General features: G+C 44.6%; 1 protein-coding gene across 6 annotated transcripts in view; it reads left to right on the forward strand.

Moving 5' to 3' along the window:
• The window catches only part of nrxn2a (neurexin 2a), a 353,006-nt gene that overhangs the window by 155,783 nt on the left and 171,673 nt on the right, over positions 1-25,550 (forward strand). For all 6 annotated transcript variants that reach the window (XR_003880366.1, XM_029770022.1, XM_029770026.1 and 3 more), the window contains 5 exons: positions 2,058-2,177; positions 2,391-2,772; positions 4,152-4,342; positions 9,200-9,373; positions 9,497-9,616. Coding sequence is in view for 5 of the 6 variants with exons in the window: in XM_029770022.1 (XP_029625882.1) it covers positions 2,058-2,177; positions 2,391-2,772; positions 4,152-4,342; positions 9,200-9,373; positions 9,497-9,616 (987 nt within the window). In the remaining variant the exon portion in view is untranslated. The remainder of the gene's footprint in view (positions 1-2,057; positions 2,178-2,390; positions 2,773-4,151; positions 4,343-9,199; positions 9,374-9,496; positions 9,617-25,550) is intronic.

The raw sequence follows: 25,550 nt of genomic DNA on the forward strand, positions 1-25,550 counted from the left end.
ACAGACTAAACAACTTCTTTGGTCGCTTTGAGGACAATACAGTGCCACTGACACGGCCCGCTACCAAAACCTGCGGACTCTCCTTCACTGCAGCCGATGTGAGTAAAACATTTCAACGTATTAACCCTCGCAAGGCTGCCGGCGCAGACGGCATCCCCAGCCACGTCCTCAGAGCATGCGCAGACCAGCTGGCTGTTGTGTTTACGGACATATTCAATCAAACCTCATCCCAGTCTGCTGTTCCCACATGCTTCAAGAGGGCCACCATTGTTCCTGTTCCCAAGAAAGCTAAGGTAACTGAGCTAAACGACTACCACCCCGTAGCACTCACTTCCGTCATCATGAAGTGCTTTGAAAGACTAGTCAAGGACCATATCACCTCCACCCTACCTGACACCCTAGACCCACTCCAATTTGCTTACCGCCCCAACAGGTCCATAGACCACGCAATCACAAGACCCTGGGTCTCGACCCCACCCTGTGCAACTCGGTACTGGACTTCCTGACGGGCCGCCCCCAGGTGGTGAGGGTAGGTAACAACATCTCCACCCCGCTGATCCTCAACACTGGGGCCCCACAAGGGTGTATTCTGAGCCCCCTCCTGTAATCCCTGTTCACCCACGACTGCGTGGCCATGCACGCCTCCAACTCAATCATCAAGTTTGCAGACGACACTACAGTGGTAGGCTTGATTACCAACAACGACGAGACAGCCTACAGGGAGGAGGTGAGGGCCCTCAGTGTGTGGTGTCAGGAAAATAACCTCACACTCATCGTCAACAAAACAAAGGAGATGATCATGGACTTCAGGAAACAGCAGAGGGAGCACCCCCCTATCCACATCGACGAGACAGTAGTGGAGAGGGTAGTAAGTTTTAAGTTCCTCGGCGTACACATCACGGACAAACTGAAATGGTCCACCCACACAGACAGTGTGGTGAAGAAGGCGCAGCGGCGCCTCTTCAACCTCAGGAGGCTGAAGAAATTTGTCTTGTCACCAAAAGCTCTCACAAACTTTTACAGATGCACAATCGAGAGCATCCTGTTGGGCTGTATCACCGCCTGGTACGGCAACTGCTCCGCCCACAACCGTAAGGCTCTCCAGAGGGTAGTGAGGTTTGCACAACGCATCACCGGGGCAAACTACCTGCCCTCCAGGACAACTACACCACCCAATGTCACAGGAAGGCCAAAAAGATAATCAAGGACAACAACCACCCGAGCCACTGCCTGTTCACCCCGCTATCATCCAGAAGGTGAGGTCAGTACAGGTGCATCAAAGCAGGGATCGAGAGACTGAAAAACAGCTTCTATCTCTAGGCCATCAGACTGTTAAACAGCCATCACTAACATTGAGTGGCTGCTGCCAACATACTGACTCAACTCCAGCCACTTTAATAATGTACAAATTGATGTAAAAAATGTATCACTAGCCACTTTAAACAATGCTTACATACCCTACATTACTCATCTCATATGTATATACTGTACTCTATACCATCTACTGCATCTTGCCATCTTGATGTATTACATGTATCACTAGCCACTTTAAACAATGCCACTTTTATATGTTTACATACCCTACATTACTCATCTCATATGTATAAACTGTACTCGATACCATCTACTGCATCTTGCCCATGCTGTTCTGTACCATCACTCATTCATATATTTTTATGTACATATTCTTTCATTCCTTTACACTGTGTGTATAAGGTAGTTGTTGTGAAATTGTTAGGTTAGATTACTCGTTGGTTATTACTGCGTTGTCGGAACTAGAAGCACAAGCATTTCGCTACGCTCGCATTAACATCTGCTAACCATGTGTATGTGATTAATAACATTTGATTTGAGAGAGGTTGTGTAGTTTTTCTTTACATACAGTACTGCCCTCTCTGAATGGCATTTCCAGGTTGCAGGTGTTTGTGTGCTTATGAGTGATATAGTATGTTAATGTGTTCTAAACAGGAAGTGTCTTTTATCCAGGGATCTCTTGGAAAGAGGGATATGCTTTATTACTGTGCTCTGCTGGTGACTTCCTCCTTTCCTTTCCACAGGTAAAGGCCCAGAGATGCTGTTAGCAGGACAGAAGCTGAACGACAATGAGTGGCACTCAGTGAAGGTGGTACGTCTTGGGAAGAACCTGCAGCTCTCTGTGGACAATGTGACTGTGGAAGGTAGGAGGGGAGAGCCGAGTCAAGCCATGAGATGAAGGGAAACTGTGATCCTCATAATAATACACTAAATACCAAATAACATTTCATGTTCAGTTTGTGATCCTCTGTAGCTCAGTCGGTAGAGCATGGTGCTTCACTGTAAGTCACTTTAGATAAAAGTGTGTGCTAAATAGTATATATTATGCCTATCATCATGTATTTATTCTACCCCAGGCCATATGGCCGGCACCCACACCCGCCTGGAGTTCCACAACATTGAGACTGGCATCATGACAGAGAGACGCTTCATCTCTGTGGTGCCGACCAACTTCATAGGGCACCTGCAGGCCCTCTCCTTCAACGGCGTGCCCTACCTGGACCAGTGTAAGAACGGAGACATCTCCTACTGCGAACTCAACGCCCGCTTCGGCATGCGCCACATCGTGGCTGACCCTGTGACCTTCCACAGCCGGGCCAGCTACCTAGCCTTCTCTACCCTGCAGGCCTACGCCTCCATGCACCTCTTCTTCCAGTTCAAGACCACCTCCCCTGACGGCCTGCTCCTCTTCAACTCTGGAGACGGCAGTGACTTCATCATGGTGGAGCTGGTCAAAGGGTGAGTGGTGTGCTGGGGTAAAGACGGCAGTGACTTCATCATGGTGGAGCTGGTCAAAGGGTGAGTGGTGTGCTGGGGTAAAGACGGCAGTGACTTCATCATGGTGGAGCTGGTCAAAGGGTGAGTGGTGTGCTGGGGTAAAGACGGCAGTGACTTCATCATGGTGGAGCTGGTCAAAGGGTGAGTGGTGTGCTGGGGTAAAGACGGCAGTGACTTCATCATGGTGGAGCTGGTCAAAGGGTGAGTGGTGTGCTGGGGTAAAGACGGCAGTGACTTCATCATGGTGGAGCTTGTCAAAGGGTGAGTGGTGTGCTGGGGTAAAGACGGCAGTGACTTCATCATGGTGGAGCTGGTCAAAGGGTGAGTGGTGTGCTGGGGTAAAGACGGCAGTGACTTCATCATGGTGGAGCTGGTCAAAGGGTGAGTGGTGTGCTGGGGTAAAGACGGCAGTGACTTCATCATGGTGGAGCTGGTCAAAGGGTGAGGGGTGTGCTGGGGTAAAGACGGCAGTGACTTCATCATGGTGGAGCTTGTCAAAGGGTGAGTGGTGTGCTGGGGTAAAGACGACAGTGACTTCATCATGGTGGAGCTGGTCAAAGGGTGAGTGGTGTGCTGGGGTAAAGACGGCAGTGACTTCATCATGGTGGAGCTGGTCAAAGGGTGAGTGGTGTGCTGGGGTAAAGACGGCAGTGACTTCATCATGGTGGAGCTGGTCAAAGGGTGAGGGGTGTGCTGGGGTGACCAGGAAGGGGTAAAGCTCAACCTCATATTCCAATGGGTTGTATTCTTATAATTTTTTAAAGACTGTGTTCAACCTATTTTGTTAGGTGCTGTAACCATGCAGAGTGTGTATGGGATAGATTAATAATAGCACAGCTGCCTACCACTGTTCCCCTTTTCTCTTGCCCAACAAGTTATTTTCTGTTATATGGAATACTTTGATTCTGTCAGCCGGAGCCATATAAAGGGAATTTATTCAGAATGTTTTAGTGAAACGAGACAGATAGAGCGAGTAAGAGTGAAAGAGCGAACAATAATCCCACAGATGTTTAACCACGGTCCAGTTTTGCCCAGAAATACTGTCACTCAGTAAACAATTAGTCAGCAGGAGTTATTCTAAGCTGTGGAGCCCTTAGGCAGCGGCACACAGCAATACTGGCTCCATGGGCTGAAGAGAGAACTCAGTCATATCTCTCAGTGCTGCTGGTACTACACTTTCTCTGATGATGCTTCTGTTAATATTATCAATATGCATTGAATCTGCGTTTCAAAAGGACAGGATGTTGTAGATGTCCTTTACATTTGAATATTTACCTAGATACAGTATCTATTAGTCATTCTGTAAATTGACTTGTGCATGATGTAATGTTGTGTTGTAGGTACATCCATTATGTGTTTGACCTGGGTAACGGACCGTCACTCATGAAGGGCAACTCTGAGAAGCCTCTCAACGACAACCAGTGGCACGACGTGGTGGTGTCCCGGGACGACAACAACGTGCACATCCTCAAGACCGACTCCCGCACCGTCACCCAGCACTCCAATGGAGCCCGTAACCTGGACCTCAAAGGTATGGTATACGCTACCACTCCTCAAAACTGGCTCCAGCCATGGTACTCCTGCTGGGTATACAGTGCATTCGGAAAAGTATTCAGACCCATTAACTTTTCGACATTTTGTTAGGTTAAAGCCTTATTCTAAAATTGATTGAATCGTTTTTTTCCTCCTCTATCTACACACAATACCCCATCATTACAAATCAAAAACAGTTTTTTGGAAATTTTGCTAATTTATTTTTTAAAAATTATAATCACTTTTACTTATGTATACAGACCAATTACTCAGTAGTTTGTTGAAGCACCTTTGACAGCGATTACAGCCTCATGTCTTCTTGGGTATGATGCTACTAGCTTGGCACACCTGTATTTGGGGAGTTTCTCCCATTCCCTGCAGATCCTCTCGAGCTCTGTCAGGTTGGATGGGGAGTGTTTCTGCACAGCTATTTTCTGGTCTCTCCAGAGATGTTAGATCGGGTTCAAGTCCGGGCTCTAGCTGGGCCACTCAAGGATATTGAGTCTTGTCCCGAAGCCACTCCTGCATTGTCTTGGTTGTGTGCTTACGGTCGTTGTCCTGTTGGAAGGTGAACCTTCGCCCCAGTCTGAAGTCCTGAGCTCTCTGGATCAGGTTTTTATCAAGGATCTCTCTCTGTACTTTGCTCCGTTCAGCTTTGCCTCGACCCTGACGTCTTCCAGTCCCTGCCGCTGAAAAACATCCCCACAGCATGATGCTGCCACCACCATGCTTCACCGTAGGGATGGTGCCAGGTTTCCTCCAGACGTGACGCTTGGCATTCAGGCCAAAGAGTTCAAACTTGGTTTCATCAGACCAGAGAATCTTGTTTCTCATGTCTGAGAGTCTTTAAGTGCCTTTTGGCAAACTCCAAGCGGGCTGTCATGTGCATTTTACTGAGGAGTGGCTTCCGTCTGGTCACTCTACAATAAAGGTCAGATTTGTGGAGTGCTGCAGAGATGGTTGTCCTTCTGGAAGGTTCTCCCATCTCCACAGAGGAACTCTGGAGCTCTGTCAGAGTGACCATCCGGTTCTTGGTCACCCCTTCTCCCCTGATTGCTCAGTTTGGCCAGGCGGCCAGCTCTAGGAAGAGTCTTGGTGGTTCCAAACTTCTTCCATTTAAGAATGATTGAGACCACTGTGTTTTTGGGGACCTTCAATGCTGCAAAAATGTTTTGGTATCCTTCCCCAGATCTGTGCCTTGACACAATCCTGTCTCGGAGCTCTACAGACAATTCCTTCAACCTCAGGGCTTGGTTTTTGCTCTGACATGCACTGTCAACTGTGGGATCTTGTACAGACAGTTGTGTGCCTTTCCAAATCATGTCCAATCAAGTTGTAGAAACATCTCAAGGATGATCAATGGAAACAGGATGCACCGAAACTTCGTTTTGAGTCTCTTAGCAAAGGGTCTGAATAATTATGTAAATAAGGTATTTCTGTTTTTTATTTGTAATTAATTTGCTAAAATGTCTAAAAACCTGTTTTCACTTTGTCATTATGTAGTATTGTATGTATATTGCTAAGGGTTATTATAATTGTTTAATCCATTTTAGAATATGGCTGTAATATAACAAAATGTGGAAAAAGTCAAGGAGTCTTTCCGAAGGCAATGTATGCAATATAGGGAGTGGACTCAAAGTGCTTATTTTCTTAGTGCAGTATTTCAGATCAACAGACACTAAAATCCGACTGTCAGAAGCACACATCTGTGTTTGTTGCTGTCAAAACGCTGAGTACAGACACCAGCTATGATTGCTGTGTTGTTCAATAGGCTTTATGAAGATAAAGGAATCAAAATGAATTATTTTTTTTGGTAGACTCTCATGCCGAGGAGAGAAATGCTTTGGGTGGGAAGAAAATTAAGTCTTTGTACTTAGTGAATGAAAGTGAAATGAGATTAAAAGAGAGGTGATCAAAGAGTGCCAGCAGTGGACAGAGAACAGCAAGGAGAACAGCAGGGAGAGCAGCAGGGAGAGCGGCAGGGAGAGCAGCAGGGAGAGCAGCAGCAGAGAGCAGCAGCAGCAGAGAGCAGCAGCAGCAGAGAGCAGCAGCAGCAGGAGAGAACAGCAGCAGAGAGCAGCAGCATTTATCTACCTGCAACAGGCGGCCTGCATGACCTTCATGTTACCAATCCAAGTGCACACAGGCCTATTTACCCAATTATAATGCCATCCTGGGGTATGGGCCCATGAAATTGCACAATTTTCTGTGATCCAGATCACTGGCCTTGCTTTGTACTGGAGGCTGGAATGGTATTATGAGAGCTCTGATGGGCTGTACATAGAGAACCATTAGGTGATTAATGCCTGACAGATTGCCCTTGCTGTAGATATTTACAGATGTTGTTGACCAGTTACCGTACTTGTTAGTGCTTCCTCTCACGACAACAACACTACAGATCTGGATAGGGAAAGCTATGTCAAGGAAAAAGGTTTCTAACGCAGTAGAACTTCTCTGCTATCTAAACTCAGCAAAAAAAGAAACGTCCCTTTTTCAGGACCCTGTCTTTCAAAGATAATTTGTAAAAATCCAAATAACTTCACCGATCTTCATTGTAAAGGGTATAAACACTGTTTCCCATGCTTGTTCAATGAACCATAAACAATTAATGAACATGCACCTGTGGAACGGTCGTTAAGACACCAACAGCTTACAGACAGTAGGCAATTAAGGTCACAGTTATGGAAACTTAGGACACTAAAGAGGACTTTCTACTGACTCTAAAAAACACCAAAAGAGAGATGCCCAGGGACCCTGCTCATCTGCGTGAACGTGCCTTAGGCATGCTGCAAGGAGGCATGAGGACTGCAGATGTGGCCAGGGCAATAAATTGCAATGTCCGTACTGTGAGATGCCTAAGACAGCGCTACAGGGAGACAGGACGGACAGCTGATCGTCCTCGCAGTGGCAGACCACATGTAACAACACCTGCACAGGATTGGTACATCCAAACATCACACCTGCGGGACAGGTACAGGATGGCAACAACAACTGCCCGAGTTACACCAGGAACGCACAATCCTTCCATCAGTGCTCAGACTGTCCGCAATAGGCTGAGAGAGGCTGGACTGAGGGCTTGTAGGCCTGTTGTAAGGCAGGTCCTCACCAGACATCACCGGCAACAATGTCGTCGCCTATGGGCACAAACCCACCGTCGCTGGACCAGACAGAACTAGCAAAAAGTGCTCTTCACTGATGAGTCGCGGTTTTGTATCACCAGGGGTGAGGGTACGTTTATCGTCGAAGGAATGAGCGTTACACCGAGGCGGGATCAATTTGGAGGTGGAGGGTCCGTCATGGTCTGGGGCGATGTGTCACAGCATCATCGGACTGAGCTTGTTGTCATTGCAGGCAATCGTTGTGTGTTACACGTAACAGCCCTAGTTGTAACCACGCACAGTACTAGGCAACATGTTTTTGGTTACCGTAACAGCCCTAGTTGTAACCACAAACAGTACTAGGCAACGTGTTTTTGGTTACCGTAACAGCCCTAGTTGTAACCACAAACAGTACTAGGCAACGTGTTTTTGGTTACCGTAACAGCCCTAGTTGTAACCACAAACAGTACTAGGCAACGTGTTTTTGGTTACCGTAACAGCCCTAGTTGTAACCGCACACAGTACTAGGCAACATGTTTTTGGTTACCGTAACAGCCCTAGTTGTAACCGCAAACAGTACTAGGCAACATGTTTTTGGTTACCGTAACAGCCCTAGTTGTAACCGCACACAGTACTAGGCAACATGTTTTTGGTTACCGTAACAGCCCTAGTTGTAACCGCAAACAGTACTAGGCAACATGTTTTTGGTTACCGTAACAGCCCTAGTTGTAACCACAAACAGTACTAGGCAACATGTTTTGGGATAAATATTTTGAGTAACAGCAGCTGTACCAATTATGTGTTAGTTTCAGTTGTAGACCCAAATTAATATTATTCTTCAATCTTGTTATTGTAGACATTCACCGTTAATGCTCCTTAATCCTCATCGTATATGGTCTGCATAGCAGATCCTCTTCTATTTTATTTCATCTAGTTTTTTCTCTCACTTTGTTCCTCAGAACATTAAAGATTAATTTAAGTTTCTCCATATCCCAAGGGTCCGCTGGCTGAACTTCTTGTGTAATCAGTATAAGTCAAATAAACCAGACTATGAAATCATACTTTTTTTTCTGTGCTGTATAAATTAACAGGGTACCGTGTAAAGCAATGTAAGACATTTTACTATGCTGTTAAATGAGACTTTACTTCTCATTTTTATGTCCTGCAGGTTTTAAATGACTGTACACCAGTTTGGTATTATCCTTGCGTTATCAGCCATGTAACATTTCACATATTTCTGCAGAGAAAATAAACAGATTTTCTTTGCTATTTTTGGCAATAAGCATCATATCACAGAGGAATTCTCAGATACTGTATGTACATTTCTCGGCTTGCAATTTACATATAATCTGTGAATGATTACTGTGGCTGGGAGGGTTACTATTAAAGTAAACACTCTCTGGAGAGGAGCATCAATCTGATGAAAACAGATCATCATTGGTTTAAATGACTTAGAGCTGTGTCCACCTGCATCTAATGCAACATGCCACCAAATGGCTTCTTGGAGGTTGTAAATCTTTAGGAGATCTGTCTGATCTGAACGTTAACTAGCATTATCGGAGGCCTATAATTGCAGAACATTTATCAAACACAAAGCAGGTGTTAGGGTATCAGACTTGTTCATGGCTGCTTTAACTCAATGAGTGACGCTTGCTTATAACCTCCCACTACCTGGAGGCGTATCTGCTGTGACTACTGAGAATAATCATTCTCTTCCAGGAACACATGCTCTGATTGATTGATGCTGTGTGTTCCAGGGGAGCTGTATGTTGGTGGTGTGGGGAAGACCATGTACAGTAGCCTGCCCAAGCTGATCGCGTCCCGCGATGGGTACCAGGGCTGCCTGGCCTCCGTGGACCTGAACGGGAGACTTCCTGACCTGATGGCAGACGCCCTCCACAGGGTGGGCCAGGTGGAGCGGGGCTGTGGAGGTACGTACTAACAGTGGCACAGCCATGGGGTCATGAACACCTCCGAGGAGCAGGCCATCACCTGTGGATCCACCTTATGGTTCACTGCATGAGCATCCTTTTCCTCCCCCCTCCCCTCCCCAGGCCCGAGCAGCACCTGTACAGAGGACTCGTGCCATCACCAGGGGGTGTGTCTCCAGCAGTGGGAGGGCTTCTCCTGTGACTGCACCATGACCTCCTATGGAGGAGCATTCTGCAGCGACCGTGAGTACTATCTCTTTCATCTGACTGGTTCAAAACTACGCTATGTTTCTTTTCTCCTTTCCTTGTGACTTTACCTTGACATCGTTGGAAAACGTCACAGAGTGAGGAATGGTTGAAGTTGCATTTGAAGTTGCATTTGAATGGTTTATTTTAGAGCGCTTTCACATATCCCCTTATGATCCAGATCCTGGCGCGTTTGGTACCCTGATCAACGCTATAAAGCATGTGTGAAATTCAAACGAAACCCGGCTGTAACGAATCCTGGACCTGCATGAGAAAGCAGGTCCAAAATCCAGGACCTGAGAACCAGGTATTGTGACGCTGCAGCGCGAGATGCGTGGAACTTTTCTGCATGTTGTAAACAAGCTAACTCACTAGCTTGAAGAATGCGCATCTTGCTAATCGCACCCTGAAACGGTATTTTCAGGTCTTGTGAAAGCAAAACGTATTCTGTGAAATTCTCACAAACGCTCCAGGAAACCGAACCAGGGTACTGAATTTCATATGTGAAAACGTCTTTAGTGTGCATTATTTTCACCTGTCAAAGTGTGTCATTGTTGGCACAAAATAATGATGTGCCTTCAATTGCAAAACCTTTTTCTCAAATGAAGTGCGTGCATCCTCTGCAAACCAGAACAGGTAAGGAAGTATCATGCATCCTTCCTTCATTCATCAACAATTATTGACATTGTAACCGTCCTTCATGGCTGCCAGTTAGAGACATCTGGCTCATAAACGGCAGAGAAGAAGGATCCACTTCTGGTCACCTAAAGTCATTATGGCTGGGTCAAACTAACAGACCCACGTTGACCTTTCTGTAAGGAGGCTTCTCTTATGCACTTCTTCAAAGCCTCTCATCTGAGGTGTTAATGTCTCTGCATCATCCATTAGGCATTGTTACTGACTTCCAGGTTCTAAATATGTACACACTAAATGACTGATTATTAGTACCTCTCTTCTAATGGAAGTTTCCCCTGAACATGTCTGATTCTAGAGTAGTGTGTGCAAATAGAAACATACTCATGCTATAGTAGGTGAACAGGAGTCTATTTTCCCTGGAGATGTTTTTCTTTCATTTAAATAATTTATTATAATGTCAGACAACATTTTGTATGATAACAAAAACAGCTCATCTTTCTATTGTGAGGGGGTTGAGAGGTGTGTGTCTGGGGGGGTGAGAGGTGTGTGTTTGGGGGGAGTGAGAGGTGTGTGTTTGGGAGGGTGAGAGGTGTGTGTGTGGGGGTCTATTTTCCCTGGAGATGTTTTTCTTTAATTTAACTGGGAAATAATTTGTTATTATGTCAGGCAACATTTTGTATGATAACAAAAACAGCTCATCTTTCTGTTGTGAGAGGTGTGTTTTTGGGGCGGTGAGAGGTGTGTTTTTGGGGGGGTGAGAGGTGTGTTTTTGGGGGGGTGAGAGGTGTGTGTTTGGGGGGGTGAGAGGTGTGTGTTTGGGGGGGTGAGAGGTGTGTGTTTGGGGGGGGTGAGAGGTGTGTTTTTGGGGGGGTGAGAGGTGTGTGTTTGGGGGGGGTGAGAGGTGTGTGTTTGGGGGGGTGAGAGGTGTGTGTTTGGGGGGGTGAGAGGTGTGTGTTTGGGGGGGTGAGAGGTGTGTTTTTGGGGGGGTGAGAGGTGTGTGTTTGGGGGGCTGAGAGGTGTGTTTGGGGGGGTGAGAGGTGTGTTTTTGGGGCGGTGAGAGGTGTGTTTTTGGGGGGGTGAGAGGTGTGTGTGTGGGTGGGTGAGAGGTGTGTTTTTGGGGCGGTGAGAGGTGTGTGTGGGGGGTGATAGGTGTGTGTGGGTGGGAGAGGTGTCTGGGGGGTAAGAGGTGGGGGGGGAGAGGTGTGTGGGGGGGTGAGAGGTGTGTGGGTGGGGGGTGAGAGGTGTGTGTTTGGGGCGGTGAGAGGTGTGTTTTTGGGGCGGTGGGAGGTGTGTGTGGGGGGTGATAGGTGTGGGGGTGAGAGGTGTGTGTGGGTGGGAGAGGTGTCTGGGGGGTAAGAGGTGGGGGGCTGAGAGGTGTGTGTGGGGGTGAAAGGTTTGTGTGTGTGTGGGGGGGGGTGTAATGTCTTGTTTTCGCTCTCCCTTCATTTTGCTTCCATGAAAATGTTCTGGGGGACAGCCTAATGAGCTACATGACAATAAAGTGGGTGTTATTCTCTAGTCTATTAATACTACAAAGACATTTCAGGTGCGTGTTTGTGTGTGCGTGTATTAATGCAATATAGATACATTTGAAAATAAGAGGGAAATATTTCCTGTTGCTTTTTTCTGTTACTTTGACTTCACAGTTGATTTCTTCCTCTGTACTAAATAACTATATTGTTTTTTTAATGAAAATTCATGGGGTCTTATTGGTTACAATAGCAGGAGATTATCATAAGCTTTCTGTGAAGTGGCCTTGAAGAGTTAAACCTAATTTGCTGCAGTGACGTGCAGAAATAATGAGATGTAATGGTGCTTGCATTTCTTTATTCCTCCGAGTTACTAGACCTACGACGATATATGATGCGGTGCTTTAGGAACTTTCTCTTCAAGCTCCCTGGGGGAGTCATTACATTAGATGATCATTTTCAGATAACAACAAACACTGTTACGGCCTCATTACGATGACAAAGACAAGGAGGATTCAGCTACTGCTGTAGCCTTACTCAGGGGGGAAAGTAATGGCGAGTAGGGTACGGCGTCCCAGCAAAATAAATAGTGGGGGTACGCTGTACCGGTGAAACATGAGCCTATCACAGAATTTAAAACTGCGTTTAATTAAAACTAGTCTATTACACCACTTTCAGAGGAATGAGAAATTAGCGAATGGACTTGAAAATGTGTTGTATATCCTACGCTCCAAAATGTGATGTGGTTTGAAGAGAACACTGAACTTTTGCCAAGGCAGAGATGAGTTGCTGACAATGAGATGCACGCAGACAGCAGTGGACGCGTAAATTCTCACCTAATGACAATCGCCAAATGTCATAACACTTTTTGGTGTTTTGTTTAACAGATCTCTTTTCATTCACCACTGTTTGGAGGCTGGGAATGTGTTGTGAGTGGATGAACGTGTGTGGGTAGCCCTAGTAAAGGAGACCTTTGAAGGGATTGTTTGACAATCAGATGAAACATCGTGACTGGTTGAGTTTATGCCACAATAAAAGGTAACACATTTTTTAAAGTTAAATGACAAATCTTTACGACTAGGCCCACAGAGTTCCTATTAAATTAATAGGGATTCTACACTGGAAAAACAATATGTAAACGCACATGCAACAATTTCAAAGATTTTACTGAGTTACAGTTCATACAGTGGGGGAAAAAAGTATTTGATCCCCTGCTGATTTTGTACGTTTGCCCACTTACAAAGAAATTATCAGTCTATAATTTTAATGGTAGGTTTATTTGAACAGTGAGAGACAGAATAACAACAACAAAAATTCAGAAAAACATTTGTCAAAAATGTTATAAAATGATTTGCATTTTAATGAGGGAAATAAGTATTTGACCCCTCTGCAAAACATGACTTAGTACTTGGTGGCAAAACCCTTGTTGGCAATCACATAGGTCAGACATTTCTTGTAGTTGGCGACCAGGTTTGCACTCATCTCAGGAGGGATTTTGTCCCACTCCTCTTTGCAGATCTTCTTCAAGTCATTAAGGTTTCGAGGCTGATGTTTGGCAACTCGAACCTTCAGCTCCCTCCACAGATTTTCTATGGGATTAACGCTGGAAACTGGCTAGGCCGCTCCAGGACCTTAATGTGCTTCTTCTTGAGCCACTCCTTTGTTGCCTTGGCTGTGTGTTTTGGGTCATTGTCATGCTGGAATACCCATCCACAACCTATTTTCAATGCCCTGGCTGAGGGAAGGATGTTCTCACCCAAGATTTGACGGTACATGGCCCCGTCCATCGTCCCTTTGATGCGGTGAAGTTGTCCTGTCCCCTTAGCAGAAAAACACCCCCAAAGCATAATGTTTCCACCTCCATGTTTGATGGTGGAGATGGTGTTCTTGGGGTTATAGACAGCATTCCTCCTCCTCCAAACACGGCGAGTTGAGTTGATGCCAAAGAGCTCCATTTTGGTCTCATCTGACCACAACACTTTCACCAGTTGTCCTCTGAATCGTTCAGATGTTCACTGGCAAACTTCAGACGGGCATGTATATGTATTCTTGAGCAGGGGGACCTTGCGGGCGCTGCAGGATTTCAGTCCTTCACGGCGTAGTGTGTTACCAATTGTTTTCTTGGTGACTATGGTCCCAGCTGCCTTGAGATCATTGACAAGATCCTCCCGTGTAGTGCTGGGCTGATTCCTCACCGTTCTCATGATCATTGCAACCCCACGAGGTGAGATCTTGCATGGAGCCCCAGGCCGAGGGATATTGACAGTTCTTTTGTGTTTCTTCCATTTGCGAATAATCGCACCAAATGTTGGCACCTTCTCACCAAGCTGCTTGGCGATGGTCTTGTAGCCCGTTCCAGCCTTGTGTAGGTGTACAATCTTGTCCCTGACATCCTTGGAGAGCTCTTTGGTCTTGGCCATGGTGGAGAGTTTGGAATCTGATTGATTGATTGCTTCTGTGGACAGGTGTCTTTTTTACAGGTAACAAGCTGCGGTTAGGAGCACTCCCTTTAAGAGTGTGCTCCTAATCTCAGCTCGTTACCTGTATAAAAGACACCTGGGAGCCAGAAATCTTTCTGATTGAGAGGGGGTCAAATACTTATTTCCCTCATTAAAATGCAAATCAATTTATAACATTTTTGACATGCGTTTTTCTGGATATTTTTGTTATTATTCTGTCTCTCACTGTTCAAATAAACCTACCATTAAAATTATAGACTAATCCTTTCTTTATCAGTGGGCAAACGTACAAAATCAGCAGGGGATCAAATACTTTTTCCCGCCACTGTATATGGAACTCAGTCAATTGAAATAAATTCATTAGGCCCTAGTCTATGGATTTCACAACTGGAAATACCGTTATGCCACTGTTGGTCACAGATACCTTAAAAAAAGGTGTGGGCATGGATCAGGAAACCAGTCATTATCTGGTGTGACCAACATTTGCCTCATGCAGCGTGACACATCTCCTTCGCATAAAGTTGATCAGGCTGTTGATTGTGGCTTGTGGAATGTTGTCCCACTCCTCTTCAATGGCTGTGCAAAGTTGCTGGATATCGGCGGGAACTGGAATACGCTGTTGTACACGTCAATCCAGAGCATCCCAAACATGCTCTATGAGTGACATGTCTGGTGAGTATCCAAGCCATGGAAGAACGGGGACATTTTCAGCTTCCAGTATTTTGTACAGATCCTTGTGACAATGAGCCATGCATTATCATGCTGAAACATGAGATGATGGTGGCGGATGAATGGCACGATAATGGACCTCAGGATCTCATCACGCTATCTCTGTGCATTTAAATTGCCATCGATAAAACACAATTGTGTTCGTTGTCCGTAGCTTATGCCTGTCCATATCATAACACCACCACCACCATGGGAAGAGCACACTTCTCCAGCGTGCCAGTGGCCATTGAAGGTAAGCATTTCATTTTCTCACCGAAGTTGGTTACGAGGCCGAACTGCAGTCAGATCAAGACCCTGGTGAGGATGACGAGCATGCAGATGAGCTTCCCTGAGACAGTTTCTGACAGTTTGTGCAGAAATTCTTCGGTTGTGCAAACCCCTCAGTTTCATCAGCTGTCTGGGTGGCTCATCTCAGACCAACCCGCAGGTGAAGTAGCCAGATGTGGAGGTTCTGGGCTGGAGTGGTTACATGTGGTATGCGGTTGTGAGGCCGGTTGGACGTACTACCAAATTCTCTAAAACAATGTTGGAGGTGGCTTATGGTAGAGAAATAAATGTTAAATTCTCTGGTAACAGCTCTGGTGGACAATCCTGCAGGCAGAATGCCAATTCTATGCTCCCTCAAAACTTGAGGCATCTGTGGTATTTTGTTGTGTGGCAAAACTGCACATTTTAGAATTGCTTTTTATTGTCCCCAGCACAAGGTACACCCGTGTAATGATCATGCTGTTTAATCAGCTTCTTGATATGCCACACCTGTCAGGTAGATGGATTATCTTGGCAAATGAGAAATGCTCACTGGCAGTGATGTAAACAAATTTGTGCACACAATTTGAGAGGATAAAGGACTGGAGGTGTTGTATTGATGTCAATGTCTCAATGTTCTCAAATTTAAAAACGTACAAATGAAGTATAAAAAGGGAACTAAGCTGTGCAGGCTCAGTTCAGATATTTTAAAAATAAAACCAAATATTCCAGTTCTTACTTTATTGTTCTACCCTCAAACAATGACCATCAATATGCTTGTTGTGTGTGTTGTCTGAACAATGCTATAGCTTTAGGTCCTAGACTAATCATCACAGACGTCCAGATGTTGAGCTTGGATAGAGAGCCACCAGGTTGTTGTTCTCACGCTAAGGTTCTTTCTGCAAGGCAAACAAATGAAGGGTGTAATTATAGGTTAACCTCTGTAATGAGATGGGAATTTTTTTGCAATATTCATGATCTGTCTTCACACTGCCTGGATGTGGGGAAGAATGAGCAACACATAGTGAATCCGACTGCGTACTGTCTTTGGTATATATGCTATTGTACTTTGTTTTAGTTGTATTTAGCAATAGCCTTAACAAAAGACTGAACATAATAACACCAATATACAGTATTAAGTATTTAATTGAATTATTAAGGTTAATTTGTAATATATGTTTGCGAAAAGGTATTTCAAGTTAAGAACTTTAGCAAAAATCAAGTTAAACAGTGAATCATGTCACATTTGGTTCTCAGGGACCCCATCTCTCCATTTCTTCTCCTAGCTTCTTGGACTACCATTAGAAAACAGAACATGTTTCAGCTCTTCTAGTGTGCTGCCCTTAAGGACACAGCTTGATAGTCCCTCTTCAGTCCGTCATCTCTATTGCAGCTGCTCAGATTTCCCAGGGTTCATGGTGCTAAGGATGCTTTGGATTGCACCTCAGTCTCAACCCTTGAGCTGTAGCTAGCAAATACACAAAAGAGATGCTAACTTCCATGTCCTCTGTTTTTGAATTGTCTACAAAGCAGCATGACAAAATTATTATGCCAAGTTTTCAAATTACCGGTTGTTTCTTTGGGAAGATCAACAGCATAAATGCACCTATTTCACTTTTGCATGTAAAAAACAAATCACACTGCACATGCTGCCACTATTTTCATGACCAACTACACTGAACAAAAATATAAACCATGAAGTAATCCAACAATGTGTACGCTGCCATCTTGTCTATTTTCAAGTCTTCTCTCATTGATCAATACAGGTGTCTGTCATCATGACATGCGGCACTTTGTGGTAGAAGCTCACCTGTCTCGATCAATGAGAGAAGACTTGAAATAGATCAGATGGCGGCGTACACTGTTGGATTACTTCAAAGAGCAAAAAAGTATTTATTTTAATAACGGAGCATTTTCTAAATTCAAACGGACCCCCTGCAACTGGACACAGACATTTTGAGACTCATGTTTCCACGAATCGAGGACGAAGACAGCATCGCCAAGGTTGATCAAATTCTCTGTGCAGAACCAAACAGTACCTATCCTGTAGCTCTCAATAAAGGATACCAAATATCTTTGGTAAAATCTCATTATCTGTTGTGACAATCTGTAGTTACAGTTCTCTACACCTAAGACACAGTGAACTGTACTATATTGTACTGTATTTTTCTGTATGTTACTTTTACCATATAACATTCTTGTTGAATACCCAGTTCTCTTTTTAAGTTAGCATGCCTACGTTGTGAAAAGTCTTAGGAGGACAGTTCTTACACGGTATGTATTATTGTGTATGGGAGATTGAGGAGAAATGGCACCTTTCAATCATTCTCATACACAACAATACATTTACTGTCTCTAAGCACAACCGAAACCCCCTTCTTCATCTCAAAGACCTGTCTGTAAACATCCCCAGCCCATTGACTTTGACAGAATTTTGTAGATGTGTCTTTGTATAATGTTTTGAGTACCTGCAGAGAGAAGAATGTTGTCATTACTGTTGTAGTCTTGATTTTGTTGATTTTTAGCCCTATTCAGTGGTAGGGCTGTCTGTCTCTCTCAGGTCTGGTCAGTGGTAGGGCTGTCTGTCTCTCAGGTCTAGTCAGTGGTAGGGCTGTCTGTCTCTCTCAGGTCTGGTCAGTGGTAGGGCAGTCTGTCTCTCTCAGGTCTGGTCAGTGGTAGGGCTGTCTGTCTCTCTCAAGTCTAGTCAGTGGTAGGGCTGTCTGTCTCTCTCAGGTCTGGTCAGTGGTAGGGCTGTCTGTCTCTCAGGTCTGGTCAGTGGTAGGGCTGTCTGTCTCTCAGGTCTAGTCAGTGGTAGGGCTGCCTGTCTCTCTCAGGTCTGGTCAGTGTTGGGCTGTCTGTCTCTCAGGTCTAGTCAGTGGTAGGGCTGTCTGTCTCTCAGGTCTGGTCAGTGGTAGGGCTGTCTGTCTCTCAGGTCTGGTCAGTGGTAGGGCTGTCTGTCTCTCTCAGGTATGTCTGTGTATGTCCAGCTCTGCCAGGTAGTTGATGTAGCCACCCTGCATGAGTCAGACAGAACAAAACATAACACAAGCCCTAAGGAACTGCCTGCTTGCTCAGCTCAGAAACGCTTCATTACACAGGCAACAAAGCATGAGCATCTTGTAATTCTATGGCAGGGCTCCCTGGGCCATAAACAGATACTTTTTAATAGGACACTGTGTTAAAATCAAATACATTTTTACTTGTCACATGCTTTGTAAACAACAGGTGTAGACTGACAGTGAAATGCTTACTTACTGGTCCTTTTCCAACAATGCAAAGTTTAAGATAAAACAATAGAAAATAAAATAGAAATAATGACACAGTGAATAACAATGACAAGTAAAAAATGACATGACTATATACAGGTACCAGTACCGAGTCGATGTGCAGGGGTACGAGAAAATTGAGGTAGCTATGTATACTGAACAAACATATCAACGCAACATGCAACAATTTCAACTATTTTACTGAGTTACAGTTCATGTAAGGAAATCAGTCAATTGAAATAAATTAATTGGGCCTGGAGGGCAAAGGGAGGTCATAGGCCCACCCTTTTGGGATCCAGGCTCACCCACTGGGAATTCGTTTTTCCCCACAAAAGGGCTTTATTACAGACAGAAATAGTCCTCAGCCTTTGGAGGCTGCTTATGGGAGAGAAGTGAACATAAAATTCTCTGGCAACAGCTCTGGTGGACATTCCTGCAGTCTTCATGGCAATTGCATGATCCCTCAAAACGTGAGACATCTGTGGCATTGTGTTGTGTGACAAAACTGCACATTTTAGTAGTCTTTTATTGTCCCCAGCACAAGGTGCACCTGTGTAATGATCATGCTGTTTAATCAGCTCCTTGATATGCCACAACTGTAAGGTGGATGGATTATCTTGGCAAAGGAGAAATGCTCACTAACAGGGATGTAAACAAATTTGTACACACAATTTGAGAGAAATAAGCGTATGGATTTATTTCAGCTCACGAAACATTGGACACAATATCCCATAATAAGAAAGCGAAAACAGGTATTTATGAATTTTTGCAAATTTACAAAAAAAAAAAAAATGAAATACCTTATTTCTAAAAGTATTCAGACCCTTTGCTATGAGGCTCGAAATTGAGCTCCGGTGCATCCGGTTTCCATTGATCAGCCTTATGATGTTTCTACAATGTGATTGGAGTCCACCTGTGGTAAATTCAATTGATTGGACATGATTTGGAAAAGCACACCTGTCTTCAGTTGAAGTTGGAAGTGTACATACACCTGATACAAATACATTTAAACTCAGTTTTTCACAATTCCTGACATTTAATCCTCGTAAAAATTCCCTGTCTTAGGTCAGTTAGGATCACCACTTTATTTTAAGAACATGAAATGTCAATAATAGTAGAGAGAATTTATTACAGCTTTTATTTCTTTCATCACATTCCCAGGGGGTCAGAAGTTTACATACACTAAATTAGTATTTGATAGTGTTGCCTTTAAATTGTTTAACTTGGGTCAAACGTTTCAGGTAGCCTTCCACAAGCTTCACACAATAAGTTGGGTGAATTTTGGCCCATTCCTCCTGACAGAGCTGGTGTAACTGAGTCAGATTCGTAGGCCTCCTTGCTCGCACACGCTTTTTCAGTTCTGCCCACACATTTTCTATATGATTGTGGTCAGGGCTTTGTGATGGCCACTCCAATACCTTGACTTTGTTGTCCTTAAGCTATTTTGGCACTACTTTTGGAAGTATGCTTGGTCATTGTCCATTTGGAAGACCCATTTGTGACCAAGCTTTAACTTCCTGACTGATGTCTTGAGATGTTGCTTCAATATATCCACCCAATTTTCCCTCCTCATGATGCCATCTATTTTGTGAAGTGCACCAGTCCCTCCTGCAGCAAAGCACCCCCACAACATGATGCTGCCACCCCCATGCTTCACGGTTGAGATGGTGTTCTTCAACTTGCAAGCCTCCCCCTTTTCCCTCCAAACATAGCAATGGTCATTATGGCCAAACAGTTCTATTTTTGTTTCATCAGACTAGAGGACATGTCTCAAAAAAGTACGATCTTTGTCCCCATGTGCAGTTGCAAACCGTAGTCTGGCTTTTTTATGGCGGTTTTGGAGCAGTGGCTTCTTCCTTGCTGAGCGGCCTTTCAGGTTATGTCGATATAGGACTCGTTTTACCCTGGATATAGATACTTTTGTACCTGTTTCCTCCAGCATCTTCACAAGGTCCTTTGCTGTTGTTCTGGGATTGATTTGCACTTTTCGCACTGAAGTACGTTCATCTCTAGGAGACAGAACGCGTCTCCTTCCTGAGCGGTATGACGGCTGCGTGGTCCTATGGTGTTTCTCCTTGCGTATTATTGTTTGTACAGATGAACGTGGTACCTTCAAGCGTTTGGAAATTGCTCCCAAGGATGAACTGGACTTGTGGAGGTCTACAATTTTTTTTATGGCTTGGCTGATTTCTTTAGATTTTCCCATGATGTCAAGCAAAAAAGCACTGAGTTTGAAGGTAGGTCTTGAAATACATCCACAGGTACACCTCCAATTGACTCAAATTATGTAAATGAGCCTATTAGAAGCTTCTCAAGTCATGACATCATTTTCTGGAATTTTCCAAGCTGTTTAAAGGCACAGTCAACTTACTGTATGTAAACTTCTGACCCACTGGAATTGTGATACAGTGAATTATAAGTGAAATAATCCGTCTGTAAACAATTGTTGGAAAAATGACTTGTGTCATGCACAATGTAGATGTCCTAACGGACTTGCCAAAACTATAGTTTGTTAACAAGAAATTTGTGGAGTGGTTGAAAAACGAGTTTTAATGACTCCAACATAAATGTATGTAAATTTCTGACTTCAACGGTATACACAGTGGCAAGAAAAAGTATGTGAACCCTTTGGAATTACCTGGATTTCTGCATAAATTGGTCATCTAATTTGATCTGATCTTCATATAAGTCACAACAATAGACAAACATATTGTGCTAAAACTAATAACACACAAATTATTGTATTTTTCTTGTCTATATTGAATACATAATTGAAACATTCACAGTGTAGGTTGGAGAAAGTATGTCAACCAGTAGGCTAATGACTTCTCCAAATGCTAATTGGAGTCAGGAGTCAGCTAGTATGGAGTATAATCAATGAGACGAGATTGGAGATGTTAGTTATAGCTGCCTTGCCCTATAAAAAACACTCACAATATTTGAGTTTGCTATTCACAAGAAGCATTGCCTGATGTGAACCATTCCTCAAACAAAAGAGATCTCAGAAGACCTAAGATTAAGAATTGTTGACTTGCATAAAGCTGGAAAGGGTTACAAAAGTATCACTAAAAGCCTTGACGTTCATCAGTCCACACTAAGACAAATTGTCAATAAATGGAGAAAGTTCAGCACTGTTCATACTCTCCCTAGGAGTGGCCGTCCAGCAAAGATGACTGCAAGAGCACAGTGCAGAATGCTCATTGAGGTTAAGAACAATCCTAGAGTGTCAGCTAAAGACTTACATAAATCTCTCGAACATGCTAACATCTCTGTTGACGAGTCTACAATACGTAAAACACAAAACAAGAATGGTGTTCATGGGAGGACATCACGGAAGAAGCCACTGCTGTCCAAAAAAAAACAATGCTGCATGTCTGAAGTTTGCAAAAGGGCACCTGGATGTTCCACAGCGCTACTGGCAAAATATTCTGTGGACAGATGAAACTACAATTGAGTTGTTTGTAAGGAACACACAACACTATCTGTCGAGAAAAAAAGGCACTGCACACCAACATCAAAACTTAATCCCAACTGTAAAGTATGGTGGACGGAGCATCAGTGTTTGGGGCTACTTTTCTGCCTCAGGGCCTGGACAGCTTGCTATCATCGACGAAAAAATGAATTCCCAAGTTTATCAAAACATTTTGCAGGAGAATGTTAGGCTATCTGTCCGCCAATTGAAACTCAACAGAAGTTGGGTGATGCAACAGGACAACGACCCAAAACACAGAAGTAAATCAACAACAGAATGGCTTCAACAGAAGAAAATGAGCCTTCTGGAGTGGCCCAGTCAGAGTCCTGACGTCAACCCGATTGAGATGCTGTGGCATGACCTCAAGAGAGCAGTTCACCCCAGACATCCCAGGAATATTGCTGAGCTGAAACAGTTTTGTAAAGAGGAATAGTCCAGAATTCCTCCTGACCGTTGTGCAGGTCTGATCTGCAACTACAGAAAACCAGAGGCAGGGACTGGGAGACTAGTCAGGATCGAGGGAAAGATGAACGGCGCAAAATATAGAGAGATCCTTGATGAGATCCTTGAACATCTCTGGAGAGACCTGAAAATAGCTGTGCAGCGACGCTCCCCATCTAACCTGACAGAGCTTGAGAGGATCTGCAGAGAAGAATGGGAGAAACTCCCCAAATACAGGTGTGTCAAGCTTGAGAGTCATACCCAATAAGACTCAAGGCTGTAATCACTGCCAAAGGGTCTTCAACAAAGTACTGAGTAAAGGGTTTGAATACTTATGTAAATGTGATATTTACCTTTTTCATTTGTAATATATTTGCAAAAATGTCTAAATACCTGTTTTTGCTTTGTCATTATGGGGTATTGTGTGTAGATTGATGAGTGAAAAAAACAATTGAATAAATTATTAGAAAACACTGTAAAGTAACAAGATGTGGAAAAAGTCAAGGGGTCTGAATACTTCCCGAATGTACTGTATAGGTAGGGGTGAAGTGACTAGGCAACAGGATAGATTATAGACTGAGCTGTAGCAGCAGCGTATGTGGAGCAGTAGCAGCAGCGTATGTGGTGAGTGTGTGTGTGGCGTCAGAATGCTTGTGTGCGCATGTTATGTGTGTGTGGGCGTATGACGTATGGGTGTGTTGGGGTGTAAGTGTGTGGGTCGAGATTAGTGTGTGTGCATAGTCAGTGCAAGAGAGAGGCTCAATGCAGTTAGTCCAGGTAGCCATTTGATTAGCTATTTAGCGGCCTTGTTTATCAGTTTTATGGCTTGGGGGTAGAAGCTGTTCAGGGTCTTGTTAGTTCCAGACTTGTTGCATCGGTAACAGAGAGAACAGTCTATGGCTTGGGTGGCTGGAATATTTGACAATTTTTTGGGCCTTCCTCTGCCACCACCTGGTATAGAGGTCCTGGATGGCAGGGAGCTTGGCAACAGTGATGTACTGGGCCGTACGCACTACCCTCTGTAGTGCCTTGCATCGGATGCCAAGCAGATCTGAGAGCACATGCCAAATATTTTCAGCCTCTTGAGGGGGAAGAGACGTTGTCGTGCCCTCTTCACAACTGTGTGGGTTTTTGTGGACCATGTTAATTTCTTAGTGATGTGGACACCGAGGATCTGGAAGCTCTCGACCCACTCAACTACAGCCCCATCAATGTGTATGGGGGCTAGCTCGCCCCTTCGTTTCCTGTAGTCCACGATCAGCTCCTTTGTCTTGCTGACGTCGAGGGATAGGTTGTTGTCCTGGCACCACACTGCCAAGTCTCTGACCTCCTCCCTATAGGCTGCCTCTTCGTCGCCGGTGATCGTTGTGTCGTCAGCAAACTTGATGATGGTGTTGGAGTCGTGCGCAGCCATGCAGTCATGGTTGATCAAGTAGTACAGGAGGGGACTAAGCACACACCCCTGAAGGGCCCATGTGTTGTTACCTACTCTCACCACCTAGGGGCGGCCCATCAGGAATTCCTGGATCCTGTTGCAGAGGAAGGTGTTCAGTCCCAGGGTTCTGAGCTTGGTGATGAGCTTAGAGGGAACTATGGTGTTGAATGCTGAGCTTTAGTCAATGAACAATGTTCTTACATACAGTGAGGGAAAAAAGTATTTGATCCCCTGCTGATTTTGTACGTTTGCCCACTGACAAAAAAATAATCAGTCTATAATTTTAATGGTAGGTTTATTTGAACAGTGAGAGACAGAATAACAGCAAAAAAATCCTGAAAAACACATGTCAAGAATGTTAGAAATTGATTTGCATTTTAATGAGGGAAATAAGTATTTGACCCCTCCAACAAGTTGGTAGTGCAGACCGGGTCAGGGATAGGTTAAAATGTCAGTGAAGATACCTGCCAGCTGGTCAGCACATGCTCTGAGTATGTGTCCTGGTATTCCGTTTGGCCCTGTGGCCTTAAAAATGTTAACCTGTTTGAAGGTTACAGAGAGCAAGATCACACAGTCATCCAGAACAGCTGGTGCTCTCATGCATGGTTCAGTGTTGCTTGCCTCAAAGTGAACATAGAAGGCATTTAGCTCGCCTGGTAGGCTTGCGTCACTAAGCAGCTCACAGCTGGGTTTCTCTTTGTAATCCATGATAGTTTGCATCCGTGCCACATTCGTTGAGAGTCAGAGTAGTACGATTCGAGCTTAGTCCTGTATTGATGCTTTGCCTGTTTGATGGCTCGTCAGAGTTTGTTCCCGGATCAATTCAGTGTTGACAGTGTGTGTTTCTAACGAATTACTAGTAAAATTACATGAGTTTAGTGATACATTAAATGTCCTCTTCCTACAGTAGTCAATTGCATGCTTGTTGTGTTTATATTTGGATCTAACTGTGTTATTGACCAGAGGCCCATGCAGTAAGCCCTGTATGTGAAGCTTTCATTAGCCCCGTGTTTGACATCAGCATTCCCCCAACACCACCCCACTCCAATAACCCATTTATTTATCAGATCCAGTAGACAGTGCTCCCCTGACCTTTTCCAACTTTTGGGTTACATATTATAGACAGAGATAATTTTATGCAAGCTGATGATGCCCTGCAGCTCATTAGAGTGCAAACAGGCAGTGGCAGTGTTCAGCTATGTTTAGCAGATTAGAAAATACCAGCTAGTGTGGGTCCCTGACAGGATCCCTCAGATAGGAGACATAGTGTATGATGATCAGTCATGGGCTCCTATGACTCACTCTGTACACTGGCTGCTGGGGAGGGTTATGGTTAGGGCTACCGGGAAGGGTTAGGGTTAGGGCTGCCGGAGAGGGTTATGGTTAGGGTTGCCGGGGAAGGTTCTGGTTAGGGCTGCCAGGGAGAGTTATGGTTAGGGCTGCCGGGGCAGGTTACGTTAGGGCTGTTGGGAAGGGTTAGGGCTGTCGGAGAGGGTTATGGTTAGGGCTGCCGGAGAGGGTTATGGTTAGGGATGCTGGGGAGGGTTAGGGTTAGGGCTGCCGGGGAAGGTTAGGGTTAGGGCTGCCGGGGTGGGTTAGGGCATTAAGCCTAATCTACACCACTGCATACCATACCATAGATCTCTCTTTCAGCATACGGTAGCCTACTACTCACCAGCAAATTCTGAGGTGGATTATTACCTGCTTCTGTAGCTTGTTGTATAGCATATTGTACTGTATACCCCCTGGGAAATACAGTACTTGTAGTTAGGTCCGTT

Source organism: Salmo trutta, chromosome 12 (assembly GCF_901001165.1).
Source record: "Salmo trutta chromosome 12, fSalTru1.1, whole genome shotgun sequence".
In the NCBI taxonomy this organism is placed as follows: domain Eukaryota; kingdom Metazoa; phylum Chordata; class Actinopteri; order Salmoniformes; family Salmonidae; genus Salmo; species Salmo trutta.